At 35.5% G+C, this 15,119-nt stretch overlaps 1 protein-coding gene across 1 annotated transcript in view; it reads left to right on the top strand.

Annotated features, from left to right (window-relative positions):
• The window catches only part of LMBR1 (limb development membrane protein 1), a 318,251-nt gene that overhangs the window by 101,660 nt on the left and 201,472 nt on the right, over nucleotides 1–15,119 (top strand). The window contains exon 4 of the mRNA XM_007953475.2: nucleotides 4,394–4,533. Coding sequence (XP_007951666.1) covers nucleotides 4,394–4,533 — 140 coding nt within the window. The remainder of the gene's footprint in view (nucleotides 1–4,393; nucleotides 4,534–15,119) is intronic.

Raw genomic sequence — 15,119 nt, 5'->3', positions numbered from 1 at the left:
TACTCTTTCAAAGTCTGATTTATGTATTTTGGGGCTCTTTCATTGGGTCCATAGATATTTATTATGGTTATATTTTCATGTTCAATTGATCCTTTAATAATTATATAATATCCTTTTTTGTCTCGTATGGTGTAAACCTACTCACTTTTGAGATAGAAAAAGAACAGATCAGGCAGAGATGCAAGAACGGAATGATAGTTGCCATGTGGAGATGTCCAAGGAAAGCTGAGGAGAATGCTAGAGAAGCTAAGGATTTTCCTCTAGAGTGGAAAGAGAACCTTCTTCTAGAGCCAATGCTCTGAATTTGGGTTTCTAGTCTCTTACCCTGTGAGAAAATAAGTTTCTGTTTGTCAAAGCCATCTACCTGAGGTGTTGCTGTTACAGTGGCACTAAGAAACTAAGGTACATGGAGTGCTGGGGGCACCAACATTTAATAGAGGAATAGAGGCTGAGAATGAAAAACTAGGAAGAAGAGAATGTTGCTGAAGTTGGGAAAAATTTTAAGAAGGACGTATTTATTATCAGTTTTGAAATATTGGAGAAAGTCAACTTCAGATTACAACTAAAATGTACAGTATGATTTGACCTTAATGAGAATCTTTTCATTATTATGGTGAGGAACAGAAATATTGCATGGGTTAAGAAGGAAATTGAAGGTGTAGAAGTGGTCATTCATAAGTTATACTTTGAGTATTAGAAGTAAGAAGAGAAAATTTAAACAGATCAGGTTAATTGATGGAGCTAGGACCCTGGAGATATAGACATCAAGAGTCGGGGAAGAAGTCTTCATTCTCTTTCACAGAGAGGAAAGGTAAATATGTATTTTGATAGCTTTCTTAGGTGGTAGGTAGAGAGGAAGTTTACCCTCCTTTTGCATTATGAAATGGCTGACTCAGTCATTTGCTGAGAATGAGGGGCAGTAGGAGCATGACATAAATGCTTGAGAGGAGCTTGATGGTGATTAAGAATAAGGCATTATAAATTTATGAGATTCATGTGTGCTGGCTCTTGTTTGTGAAGTGAAAGTATGTGAACACTCTAAAATGTTAAAGCAATTTTAGGTGTCCTGGTGATATAGTGCCTAAGACATTTGATGGCTAACCAGAAGCCTGGTGGTTCAAACCCACCAGCCACTCCTTGGAAGGAAGGTTGGGCAATCTACTTCTGTAGAGATACCTCCTCAGAAACCCACGTAGGGGTTGCTATGAGTCAAAATAAACTCAACTGCAGTGAGGTGTTTTTTTTTGTTGTTGTTGTTGTTTATTCTTTTAATTTACCCTCACCTTACAAAGTCATTTTATTCATTAGATTATGGCTTTATTTATATTGTGTACATTCAGCTTCTAAGTTTATCTCCTGATTACTTTATTGAAACTAAGAGAGATTCTGCCTTCTTTGCTGGATGAAGGAAATAGCCAGTTATATAGATGTCAGATATTTTGGAAAATACTTTTGTCTTAGTACTACAGTTATGAAAGATGTGTTACTCTGAAGATGTAATTTTCAAAATACTGCTTATATATGTACCATTTCAGAAAGTGGCATTTTCTGAAACTGTCCTTAAATTCAGAAGAAGTACTTTTCTGTGGTTACATAAGTACTAGCTACTGCTACACTCGTGGTGCCTAAGGCACTTGACTGCTAACCAGAAGGCTGGAGGTTCAAACCCACCAGCCACTCCTCGGAGGGAAGGTTGGGCAATCTACTTCTGTAGTGATACTGCCTCAGAAACCCAAGGAGGGGTCATTATGTGTCGGGACCAACTCGATGGCAGATAACAACAGCAACAACTGCTACACTGATCAACTGAGGGCCTTGCTGTAAGGACCCCCTGCCAGCATGTAACTCTATCATATCAGCCTTTTATGAATAGCTCTCCTCAGAGCTTCTCAAGGACAGTCAGGGGTGATGTTATTATCTTTTTTATATCTCTAGGGCCAATCATAATACCTAAAGTATAATAGTTCTAATAGGTTTTTGTTGTTGTTCGAAGAGCAAACATTATAGTATGGTGGCTATATATCCAAGATTTCCTGAGTCACTTGTATATTCAAATACTTTGTTTGTCCCATAGCATATTCCTTTTTGTCAGATCACAGAACCCAGTTTTTGATTGGAAATTATGGTTGCCCTTCTTTGCTGGGAATGTGGTCAAAGTATTATGGTAGCCAAGAGGTGAAAGGGAGTAATTTTGCTGAGAGGAGAAAGAAGGGAGAAATTGTAGAATGCTTCACAGGGCAAGTGGCATTTGACCTCTGTCTTAAAACTCACGTCTGAGTTTGCTGTGCAGAGCATGGAAAGGTCTGTATTAGGAAGATAGCAGACTTTGCACAAAGGCATGAACCATGCAAGTTCATTTTCTCTTTGGAGAAAGAGGAGTTTAGAGAAGTCAAAGTGTATTTTTGGAATGCGTAATAGCTAAAGAGGAGCCTGGAAAAGTTTATTGGAATAGCTTGTGCAGGACCTTGACTTGTAAGATTTTGGATTTGAACTTAACTTTATAGTATTGGAAGAAATTATAGTGATTAGGATAAATTTCTCTTTTGACACTTGAGGAAAAATTGAACAAGCTTGCAGGAGGTCACTCATTTGATTACTACCAGAGTTGGACTTGTCTAGTGCTTTGCCCAGTAAACAGATTACCTCTTCAGTAAAACCAATTTACAAAACTTTTCCTCTCTTTGATTTGAATTGTGTTTTGGTATGTATCACATAATCTACATTAAAAATTTTATCATTGGTTTATTATGATTATTTTGGCTTTTAATAAGCATACACTTCTGTTGGTTGCCACAAGATGGCATTGGCCTCAAAGTTACTCCATTAGATGTGTATTTTGGACAGTTAGGATTTTCTCTGCTTTTTCATGTATCTTATTATGTTTATTTTTACATCCCTCTTATATGAACTTTAGTGGAATATGTATTATTAAATTAAGGCTCCATCAAGAATAATGTTAGTGAAATATCCTCTCCTTTGCATTTTATTCTGTAAAATTTTAAAAAAATGGATGTAAAAATTTCAAACATTATAGATGTGTGAATGGGGAAAGTGAAAGGCCTTTGTAATTCTACTTCATCTTTCCACATTAGTACATATTAGAGGTATATTTTTTTTTTAAATGACAAAATAGTTTTTGAAATATTATTTAATAGTACCATGTTAATAGTTCCCTATTGTTTAATTGTTGTTAAGTGCTATTTAGTTGGTTTCAACTTACAGCAACACTATGTACAACAGAGTGAAACACTGCCAAGTTCTGTTGTTTAATAGTAATTTATTTAAACTTTGCCTATTTTAAAAGGTATTAGGCCAATAGCATTGTGTAAGTTTTTCTATCCTAAAATGATCAATTTAAATTATTTTTTTTTAATACTGCTTTCACAAGAATTTTTTTTACCTGATACAATTATTGCATTCCTGTTAGCATATATTGCCAGAGTTTTTATTTAAAGGAAATATTTATTTATTGTGAGATAAATAAACCCACTGCCATTGAGTTGATTCTGACTTATAGTGATCCTATAAAACAGGTATACAGCTACCATTTGTTCTTTGAAAAATGTGTGAATTACTGTGTCTTCAGAATGGGTAGTCCCTAACTTACAGTATGGTTACATTCCAGTGACCGCTTGGTAAGTCAGTTCTGGTTTAAGTTGAATACCTCATTTTTTTCTTTTTTTGCTTTCATTATCATTGCCTTATATTGTCAATATTTTTATAAATCCAATCTTTATTTGTCTTTGGAAGGTGGAACCATTATATATAATTTACAGGTATATTTTAACACACACATACATACATAAAAAAATATCAATCATAAAAATTTACTCTGATGATGAAGAGGAGTTGGATGATATAGGCATTTTGTCAGCTGTAGAACAGGCCATAGCATGCTGTTTGCTGTTCTGAATAGTAAATAGTAACACTAAATATCTGGGAGTGAATATCTGAGAATGACATCCACAAATCACATGTTGCAACTTTGTATGTAGTACATATTACTAATGATAAGATGTATGAAGTACAGTTCATTGTAAATCAAACATGTAGTAAGTCAGGGACTACTTGTGTGTGTGTGTGTGTGTGTATGTATATATATACATTGTGTGTGTATGTATATATATACATACACACACACACACATATATGATATTTTAGGTCTTATTCATTAGACTTAATGATCTTTTCATAGAGTAGGGAGTTTTAGACCTCATCTAGTTTAGCTTCTAGAATTATACTTATGTCATTTGTCTTCCAAATACATGTATATAATGAAATGCTTATATAATACTTTTTATAAAATTCTTTTAACAATATTTAATCTTTTTTAGTTACTTCATACTAATTGCTTTTCCAAATCATTTGTGACGATAACTCTTTTTTCTTTCAGGTTGTTTTTGAGCACATTCACTCTCGCAGTTTCAGCTGGTGCTGTTTTGCTTTTACCCTTCTCAATAATCAGCAATGAAATCCTGCTTTCTTTTCCTCAAAACTACTATATTCAATGGCTAAATGGCTCCCTGATTCATGGTTAGTATACTTGCTTAATATAATCACATTTAATATTTTACTCCAATGTATTTTTGAATACTTCTTATTTTTCATCATAATTTGCAACTTCTTGAAATAAGCTATTTGAGTCTTTAGTGAAGTCAGAAAATCAGGGTGTTTGCTTAATATTCCTGTTCATCATTAGTTGTGGAAGACTTTTCTCTTTTACTCAGCCAGAAGCAGTTTTATACTTACCATGATTTTGTTAAACAAATTTTCATTTAAATATTTAGCTAGAGAAACTTAGTTTATCTAGATATGGAGCTCTTGTGGCATAGTGCCTAAGGCATTTGACTGCTAACCAGAAGGCTGGCGGTTCAAATCCACCAGCCACTCCTGGGAAAGAAGATTGGGCAGTCTACTTCCGTAGAGACAGCACCTCAGAAACCCAAGGAGGGGTCGCTGTGAGTTGGATCCGACTTGATGGCAGTGAGTTTGGTTTGTTTTTTTTAGGTATATCAGAAGGAACTCTGGTGGTGTAATGGGTAAGATATTTGGCTGCTAACCAAAAGGTCAGTGCTTCAAACCCACCAGCTGCTCCATGGGAGGAAGATGAGGCAATCTATTCCCATAAAGATTTATAGCCTTGAAAACCCAATGGGAGTTGCTATGAGTTGGGATCGATTTGATGGCAGTGGGTTTGGTTGGTGATAGGTTAACTCTCACTGCTGTTGAGTCGAATCTCTTAGTGACCCCTCCTTGGGTTTCTGAGGTGGCATCACTCCAGAAGTAGATTGTCCAACCTTCCTTCTGAGGAGTGGCTGGTGGGTTTGTACCTCCAGCCTTCTGATTGAAAGTCAAATACCTTAGGCGATAGATATGTTAGTAGAACTCGAGTTTCATTTATTTAAGACCTAAAATACTATAACCATAGTTTCTATTTTATTTGTTTGATATTAGTGTTTTAGTCATTTCAAAGTACATGATGGAAGTAAATATACCTTTTCTGTAAGGTATAGTCTTTAAGATTAATGTGATTAATAAAAATAAGGATTTATTATAGGCAACATGGTATATTGTTTTGGAGCTAAATAGGCTTGCATTCAATTCTTGGCTCTGCCGTTTTCCAGCTGACTTTGGGCAAGTCATTGTTTTTCTCTGTTGTTGTTCTCTGGTTGCAGGCTTGATTTTAGAAAGAGGAATAATGTGTGTAAAATAACCACATCTTAATAGGTGCTAACTATTATATGATGTGAGATATTTTTCTTTACTCCTTCTGAAGAGTCTTACTCCTTTCCCCCCACACATATCTTGTGTATGTAGATTTAATTTTTTCTCTCATAGAACATGCTGACACAATTATTTTTTGAAGGAAGGCATAATTTTATAATTGCTATTGGAATTGATTGCAGATCTTAGAGATTTTGGTATCTTTCTTGCTCATTCTGCCTATCCCTTGACCCTGTTTTATTTGTGTTGTTAATTTGTGTTACTAGTGGTTATAAGTATTATTCTTACTTTTCAGTGTCATTAGTTATTGGTATTATTAGTTATTAGTGTTAATAGTTACTTTATTATACATATATAGTTTTATATGTGTATATATAGACTCCCTGGTTGGTGTAATCAGGAGTCCATGCAGAGGCACCTTGGATGAAAGAACTTGTGATCTACTTCTGAAAAATCAATCATTGAAAATTCTGTAGAGCATAGTTCTATTCTGACACACATGGGGTCATCATGAGTCAGAATCAACTTGATAGCAACTGGATATATATTTATATTTATATATATAGATATAGATAAGTGTAGGAAGCATCAAAAGAAGATGGAAGGAGTACACAGATTCACTGTACCAAAAAGAATTGGACCACATTCAGTTACTAAGGAGACAGCATTTGATCAAGAACCAGTGGTACTGAGGGAAGAAGTCTAAGCTGCCCTAGAGACATTTATGAAAAATAAGGTTTCAGGAATTGATGGAATACCAGTGGAGATTTTTCAACAAATGAGTGCAATGCTGGAAGCATTCACTCATCTATGCTAAGAAATTAGAAAGATAGCTACCTGGACAACTGACTGGGAGAGTTCCGTACATGTGCTTATTCCAAAGAAAGGTTATCCAATAGAATGTGGAAATTATTGAACAATATCATTAATATCACACACAAGTAAAATTTGCTGGAGATAATTCAAAAACAGTTGTGGCAGTACATCAACAGGAAACTGCCAGAAATTTAAGCCAGATTCAGAAGAGGACATGGAACAAGGGATATTGTTACTGACATTAGATGTATCTGTGTTTTATTGACTATGCAAAGGTGTTCAGTTGGGTGTCATAACAAATTATGGATAACATTGAGACTAATAGGCATTCCAGAACACTTAATTGTGCTCATGAGGAACCTGTACATAGCCTAAGAGGCAGAACAAAGGGAACAAGGGGATACTGTGTCGTTTAAAATCGGAAAAGATGTGCATCAGGGTTGTATCCTTTTACAATATTCATTCATTGTGTATGCTAAGAAGCTAGACTACATGAAGAAGAACATGGCATCCAGATTGGAGGAAGACTCATTAACAACCTGCAATATGCAGATGATACAACATTACTTGGTAAAAATGAAGAGGACCTGAAGGATTTACTGATGAAGTCAAATACTATAGCCTTCAATATGGATTATACCTGAATGCAAAGAAAACAAGAATCCTCACAACTAGATCAAAAAGGACTATCATGATAAATGGACAAAATATTGAAGTTTTCAAGGATTTTATTTTACTTGGATCCATAATCAATGCCCATGGAAGCACCAGTCAAGAAATCATACTACATATTGCACTGGGAAAATCTGCTCCAAAAGATTTCTTTAAAGTGCTGAAAAGCAAAGATGTCCTTTGAGAACAAAAGTGCACCTGTCCCAAGCTGTAGTAGTTTTAATCACCTCATATACATGGGAAAGCTGAACAATGAGTAAAGAAGTCTGAAGGAGAATTGATGCCTTTCAATTATGGTATTTGGCAAAGAATGTTGAATATACTATGGACTGGATGCCACACTGGAGGCATTTACTCGTCTGTGCCAAGAAATTTGGAAGACAGCTACTTGGCCAACTGACTGGAGGAGATCCATATTTATACTCATTATACCAAAGAAAAGTGAGCCAGCAGAATGTGGAAATTATCGAACAATATCTAATACCACATACAAGTAAAACTTTGCTGAACATAATTCAAAAATGGTTGTAGCAACCATGTACAGTGTTGGCAGACAGTGTTTCTACAAGTATATTTGTATGTTCTGTAAGAATTCCCAGGTAGATAGTAGAGCTGACAAGGGACAAGATTATAGTCATTTCTTGGCCACAGCTAGCTACCCAGCGGGAGCGAGTAGTTGGACTTGTGGGTTTGGGACCACAGTGGCAGGGGACATCAAGCTCAATTGGCATAAAATACCACACAAAAACATTGTTCCACATCCTACTTTGGTGAGTAGCGACTGGGATCTTAAGAGCTTGCAACTGGCCATCTAGATGCAGTGATGGGTCTCTCCTCGTTGAGAACAAAGAAGAATGAAGAAAACCAAAGATGCATGGAAGCAATTAGTCTAAGGGACTGGTACACCATGCAGTCCTCAGCCTATACGACTATGAGACCAAAAGAACTAGATAGTGCCTGGCTACCACTGTCAACCACTCAAAGGGGGATCTATGTAGGAGATCCTAGATAGAATGGGAGAACAATGTGTAAGAACTCAAAATCATTAAAAAAAAAAAAAAAAAAAAAAAAGACTAGGTTTGCTGGTCCGATAGAGCCTATGGAACCACTGAGACTATGGCCTCTAGTTGCCCTTCAGGTTTGGAACTGAACCCACTCTTGTGGCTTCCAGCCAAACAAAAGACAGGCATATGAGCTGACCATTTACATTAAGTAGATACACTCTTTGGAGAGGTCAATTATGGAAGAATAGAAGGGCTGTGTATGCACAGGGAGACAGCTCAGGGGGAAAGAGTACATGGGAGGGAAGGACACAGGGAAGAAGTAACTATAGGGAGGAAGTGTTGCATTGTGGGAGATTGCAGTCAATGTCAGGAGACAAAGTGGATGTGAGCTGCTGTATGGAAAGTGAATTTGCTCTGTAAACTTTCACCCAAAAATTTAAATAAAAATTTAAAAAAAGAGAGAGAAAAATGGTTGCAGCAGTATATGACAGGTAACTTCTGGAAATGCAAGCTGTTTTCAGAAGAGGACATGGAATGAGGGATATCATTGCTGATGTCAGATGGATCTTGGCTGAGAGCAAAAAATACCCAAAAGATGTTTACAGTTTTATTGACTGTGCAAAAGCACTTGGCAGTGTGGATCATAACAAATTGTGGATAACATTGAGATGAATGGGGCTTCCAGAACACTTAATTGTGCTCACAAGAAACCTGTGCATAGAACAGGAGGCTGCTGTTCAAACGGAACAAGGAGATACTGCATGGTTTGAAATCAGTGAGGGAGTGCATCAGGGTTGTATCCTTTCATCATACTTACTCAGTCTGTTTGCTGAAAAAATAATCCAAGAAGCTGGACTAAATGAAGAGGAATGCAGCATCAGGATTAGAAGAAGACTCATTAACAACTTGTGATATGCAGACAATACAACCTTGCTTGCTGAAAGTGAAGATGACTTGAAGCACTTACTGATGAAGATTAAAGACTACAGTCTACAGTATGGATTACACCTCCACATAAAGAAAACTAAAATCCTCACAACTGGACCAATAAGCAGCATCACGATAAATGGAGAAAAGATTGAAGTTGTCAAAGATTTCGTGTTACTTGGTTCCACAGTCAACACCAGTGGAAGCCGCAGTCAAGAGATTGACGATGTATTACACTGGGCAAATCTGCTGCAAAAGACCTCTTTCAAGTGGTGAAGAGCAAAGATGTCTGAAGACTAAGGTGTGCCTAACACAAGCCATGGTATATTCATTAGCCTTATATGCATGTATGAAAACTGGACAATGAATAAGGAAGACTGAAGAAGAGTTGATGCTTTTGAGTTGTTTTGGTGAAGAATACTGAAAGTACCATGGAGTACCAAGAAGAACCAACAAATCTGTCCTGGAAGAAGTGTAGACAGAATGCTTATTGGGAGCAAGAATGGCCAGACTTAGTCTCACCTACATTGATCATATTGTCAGAAGAGAACATTCCCTGGAGAAGGCTATCATGCTTGGTAAAGTGGAGGGTCAGCTCAAAAGGGGAAGGCCCTCAACAAGATGGATTTTCACAGTGGATGCAATGGTGGACTCTGACATAGCAAGTATTGTGAGGCTGGTGCAGGACTGGGCAGTGTTTTATTCTTTTGTACATAGGGTTGCTATGGGTCGGGGCACCTAACAAGAACAAGATGGACTGACACATCAATAAATAGATGTGTCTGGGAAGAAGTACAACCAGAATCCTCCTTGGAAGTGAAGATGGCGAGACTTTGTCTCATGTACTTTGGATATGTTATCAGGAGGGATCAGATTCTGGAAAAGGATATCTTGCTTACAAAACCAAACGAAACTTACTGCCTTCGAGTCAATTCTGACTCATAGCAGCCCCCATTGGGTTTCTAAGACAGTAAGTCTTTATGGAAGTAGATTGCTTTATCTTCCTTCCGTGGAGTGGGTGGTGGGTTTGAGCTGTGAACCTTCTGTTTAGCAGTGAAATGCCTTAGGCAGTATGCCACCAGAGCTCCTCTGGTAAAGTAGAGGGTCAGTGAAGAAGAAGAAGATCCTCAACAAGATGGATTGACACATTGGGTGCAACAGTAGGCTTGAACACAGCAGTAATTGTGAGAATGGCACAGACTACGCATTGTTTCACTGTGTTTTTATATATGATACCTATGAGTTGGAATAGACTCAACACCACCTAACTACAAGAACTACACACACACACACACACACACACACGTATATAGTTTGATAGTTATGTAGTGGGTCAGATACATTCTTTTTGAACTCCAAAGGCAGATAACATGGCTTTGTTAGGCATGAAGACATCTCATTTTTGGATAAATTTTCATATAGAACTAAATCCTTTTTCCCTATCTCATAGAGAAACATGATTAGTGAAGATGTCTCTTTGTGAAAAAGTATCTTGAAGAAGTATAGTCACTGACAAGGATTTGCTATTTATTTGAAGCTCTTTGTCTTAAGATATAATATTTTATAATAATTCTGGTTTTGTTATTACTGAAGAATATTCTTTTGAGTTAAAGGTAAAATAACCTCCTTTAACAATGTTAAAAGCTAACTTACCATTTGACCTAGGAAAAATAAATATATCAGAGATAGCCTGTTCCCATTAAATTTGTCTTGTAGCTCAGTAAATTTGGAGTTCGTGATTTAATGTAAAAAGATAGAATAACTTGCCTGTGTGCTGTTGTTACAATTTACTGTGATTTTATTTTTGATGTTTTGCATTTGGAAAACATTTTCTTTGTGATGTATGATTACTAGAGTTGCTGTAAAAGAGTGTTGATTTAAAATGACATAATTTATCTTCTCTTTCTCATGTTCTTGCTGCTGCAATCCAACATAAAAGAACAAATTAAAATTTAAGAGATTACTAGTTTTATGTGCAAGACAAGAATCGATGTCGTGAATCCTGTTGTTTGTGAAAATACAAAATGTACTTTTTTAGGTGACTTTAATAAGAAGCTCTTGTGGCGTAGTGATTAAGGCATTTGGCTGCTAACCAAAAAGTCGGTGGTTTAAACCCACCAGCCACTCCATGGGAGAAAGATGAGGCTGTCTGCTTCTGTAAAGATTTACAGCTTTGGAAACCTTACCGGGCAATTCTTCTCTGTCTTATAGGGTCACTGTTGGTTGGAATTGACTTGATGGCAGTAGGTTTGGATTGGTTTGGGTTACTTTAATAATAATCCATTAGACTATTGCTGAAACTGTAGCCCTACTAATTAGAAACAACAACAGCAACAACAATCACTCCCTTATTTTTTTTCCTTATCATAGAAATAGTATGTGCTTGTGATACAGAATTTGGAAAATAACAAAATATAATAAAAAAGAAAATAAAATCCACTCTTTTTCAGTGTATATATATGCATGTGATATATGCAATTTACATTGATTTTTAATGTAATACTGTATTATGAATGTTAAACATGCCATTAAATGTGCTTTGAAAACAGTTTAAATGGTTGTAACATGAGCCCTGTATACCAACATATTTAACCCGAATGTTATCTTGTTTTTAGAAGTAAAGCCATTTATTCCTCCAGTGACATACTACATGGATTTTTTTTTTCCAGATTTGAAATAGGTAACAGCCACATTGTTCCTTCGGAAGTGAACCTACTCTCCCCTTTGTGAAACATTTTACTTAAATTCTATTGTTGAGCATTTAGAGGATTTTCACATTTTTATTGTTATTTGGGTTTCTGACCATTCCCTTGGATAATTTATTAGAAGGAAAATTATTAAGCCAATGAATATTATTGCCAAAATGTTTTCTAGAATTATTTATTTGTATTCTCCTAACAGGGCTTGAGGATGTGCCACCCCTTCCCTTTTTTGTTAACTACAAACTTAGCAACATTGAATGCTATTATCTTTAAAATATTTGCTGTTTCAGATGAAAAGTAGTTTTTCATTATTGTATTTTCAGTTCTTTTCAAAGTTTTTAGTGACGTAAAACATTTTAATTTAAAAAATATGTGTTGTTGTTGTTAAGTGCTGTTGAGTCGGCCCCGACTCATAGTGACCCCTTCTTGGGTTTCCGAAGCAGTATCACTACAGAAGTAGATTGCCCACCTTCCTTCCGAGAAGTGGCTAGTGGGTTTGAACCGCTAGCCTTCTGGTTAGCAGTCAAGTGCCTTATGCACATCTAATGTATATATCTTTGTGGCTGTTTCACATCTTTTGCACTTTTTTGGTTTGTTTCTTATATTTTTCTTATTAAATTATATGATTATGTGTGAGACACATCAGCCTTTTATCCAATATTTGTAAGTGTGTTTCTCTAGTTGTTATTTTATTTTTATATTTTATTTGCTTTTTTGGTATACAGAATTTTTTATACTTTTGTGTTGTCCTGTCTTTTATTATATTTGGGACCTCTGGTGGCACAGTGCCTAAGGCGTTTGACTGGTAACTAGAAGACTGGCGGTTCAAACCCACCAGCCACTCCTTGGAAGGATGATTGGGCAATCTACTTTCATAGAGATATGCGTTGGAAACCCAAGGAGGGATCACTATGAGTTGGATTCGACTCTATGACAGTGAATTTGGTTTGGTTTAGTCTTTTATTCCTTTGGTTTCTTTGATTTTTTTTTGTATTCGGAAAGTCTTTTCCTTCTAACAATAAGATTTGCTTTTTTCCCCTCATGTTTTAAACCAAAACCAAACTCACTGCCATCAAGTTGATTCCTACTTATAGTGACCCCGATTGGGTTTCCAAGGTTGTAAATCTTTATGCAAGTATGTAACATCTGGAGTTTTCCTTTCACCTTCCTAGAAGTTTATTAAATAGTTGTCCCAGTACCACTGATTGAACATTTCTTCTTTCCTCTACTGATTTTTGATGTTATGTATTTGATGTACTGTATTATATTGGGGCCTGTTTCTGGGCTCCAGTGCCCAGGTTTTATAGTAGGATGGACTTGAGTTTGAATTTTAGCTTGGGGTTTTACTAGCAGCAACCCTGAGAATATTGTTTAAACTTTCTAAGTTTCAGTTCTTTTTGTATAAAATGGGGATAACAAGGCCTAGTTTATAGAGTTATTGTATGTTGTAAATGGAATAATGTGTATACTATCAAGTATTTAGTATAATTCCTCATACCGAGTAAAAGCATGAAATAAATACTGGATTTCACTTTCTGTTAATTCTTCTGATTTGTCTGTTTATTCCTGTGGCAGTGGCATCTTATTTTAAAGGCTATAGTTATATTAATCCTTGATCCTACTAAGTTTTAAGTTCACGTATTTTATGAAGATTTTTATAAGCAAAGGTATGCATTTTGCTTCTGTCACATGCAATATGGGATAAAACAGTGATACAGAAATTTTTTTTTGAATTAGTTATTTCTTATAAGGCCCTTGTACAGATAAATGTGTGTGTGTGTGTGTGTGTGTGTGTATGTTTATGAGTGTTATGTGTATGTGTATATGTTTAAACAGATATATGTTAATTTTGTAAAATTTGGAAAACAAAAATCACAGTGACGATAATAATGTTTTGCAGTCTGCCACCCAAGAATAGCTATTCTGGATATTGTAGCCTGTAAAAAACAAACAAACAAAACTCACTGCATGGAGTCGATTGCAACTCATAGTGACCCCTTCTTGGGTTTCTGAGGTACTATCTCTAAGTAGATTGCCCAGTCTTCCTTTTGAGGAGTGGCTAGTAGGTTTGAACTGCCAGCCTTCTGGTTAACAGTTAAATGCACTAGGCACTACACTACCAGAGCTCCTTTGTAGCCTATAGTCTTCCAGTATTGTGTGTGCATGTGCATATGTGTGCTTATAACCAAAATGGAATCCTAATGTACTTATTGCTAGCTTGTATTTTTCCCCATCAATATATAGTGAAGAGTTTTCCTTTCCATTAAGTACTTTTCTATGTTATTTATAATGTTGTCTAGAATTCCATTGTAATTATGAAATATTTCCACATTTTTTAAATTAAAAAAAGTACATAACAACAACAACAACAGTATTGTATATGGTTATAAATATTTGTCTGTAGGACAAATTCTGTAGTTCATTTTCCAGATAAACATATATTAAGATTTTTTAAAAGATAATTATTCTTCAGAAAAACTATGAATTTCACTAGCGTTCTGACTCTTATGAGTGGTATGTGAGAGTTTCTATTCCCAAAATACATCTTCACCCATTCTGAATGTTCCTTAAAAAAGATACTTAACAATCCAATAGATGAAAAATTTCTCCTGTTTTAATTTTTCATTTCTTTAATTAGTGTAGGTAGATATTTTAAAAGCACATTTATAGGCTATTCATACTTATTTTTTAGTAAATTGCTTATATGTATTTCCTTTGCCCATTTTTGCACTGTTTGTATATTAAGTAATTAGTTCTATATCACATTAATTGCAAACATTTCCCTCTCAGTTTTCCCTTCATATTGCTTAAGCTGTTTTTTGACATGAAGATTCAACTTTAACATTTTAATTGAATCATCCTTTCTAATCTGGGCTTTGTGGTTTCTGTCTTTATCATGCTTGTGATGGGAAACAAATAGAGTTATCAATGCTTTCAAAACTAAGTGAATTCAACAAAGCTAGGACTAGTTTTTAAATGTATAAAAAGAAATTACTCTGTTGTTGTTGAACAGCTCAAATAAGCAGATTAAGGACTTGACTGAAATTGACACAAGGAGTAAGTTGTCTACTGGACAGTCTCTCTGTTAATATGAAAGGTACAAAACCACTAGGAGAGAAATGATCATAGTTTTTTTGGTGAGTCTATTTAGATGACAGTAATGTTTATTATTAACAATTACTTGGATAATAGATAATTTGTTTAAAACTGTCTTTTGTATATGTTATCTAAAAAAGTTGATGAATATTGTTGTGGCATGATTATCTCTTGGTCA

The sequence above is a fragment of the Orycteropus afer genome, unplaced genomic scaffold (assembly GCF_000298275.1).
Source record: "Orycteropus afer afer isolate SDZICR_OR568_19922 unplaced genomic scaffold, OryAfe1.0 scaffold00396, whole genome shotgun sequence".
In the NCBI taxonomy this organism is placed as follows: Eukaryota; Metazoa; Chordata; class Mammalia; order Tubulidentata; family Orycteropodidae; genus Orycteropus; species Orycteropus afer.
This window is presented reverse-complemented; position numbering and strand designations above follow the sequence as displayed.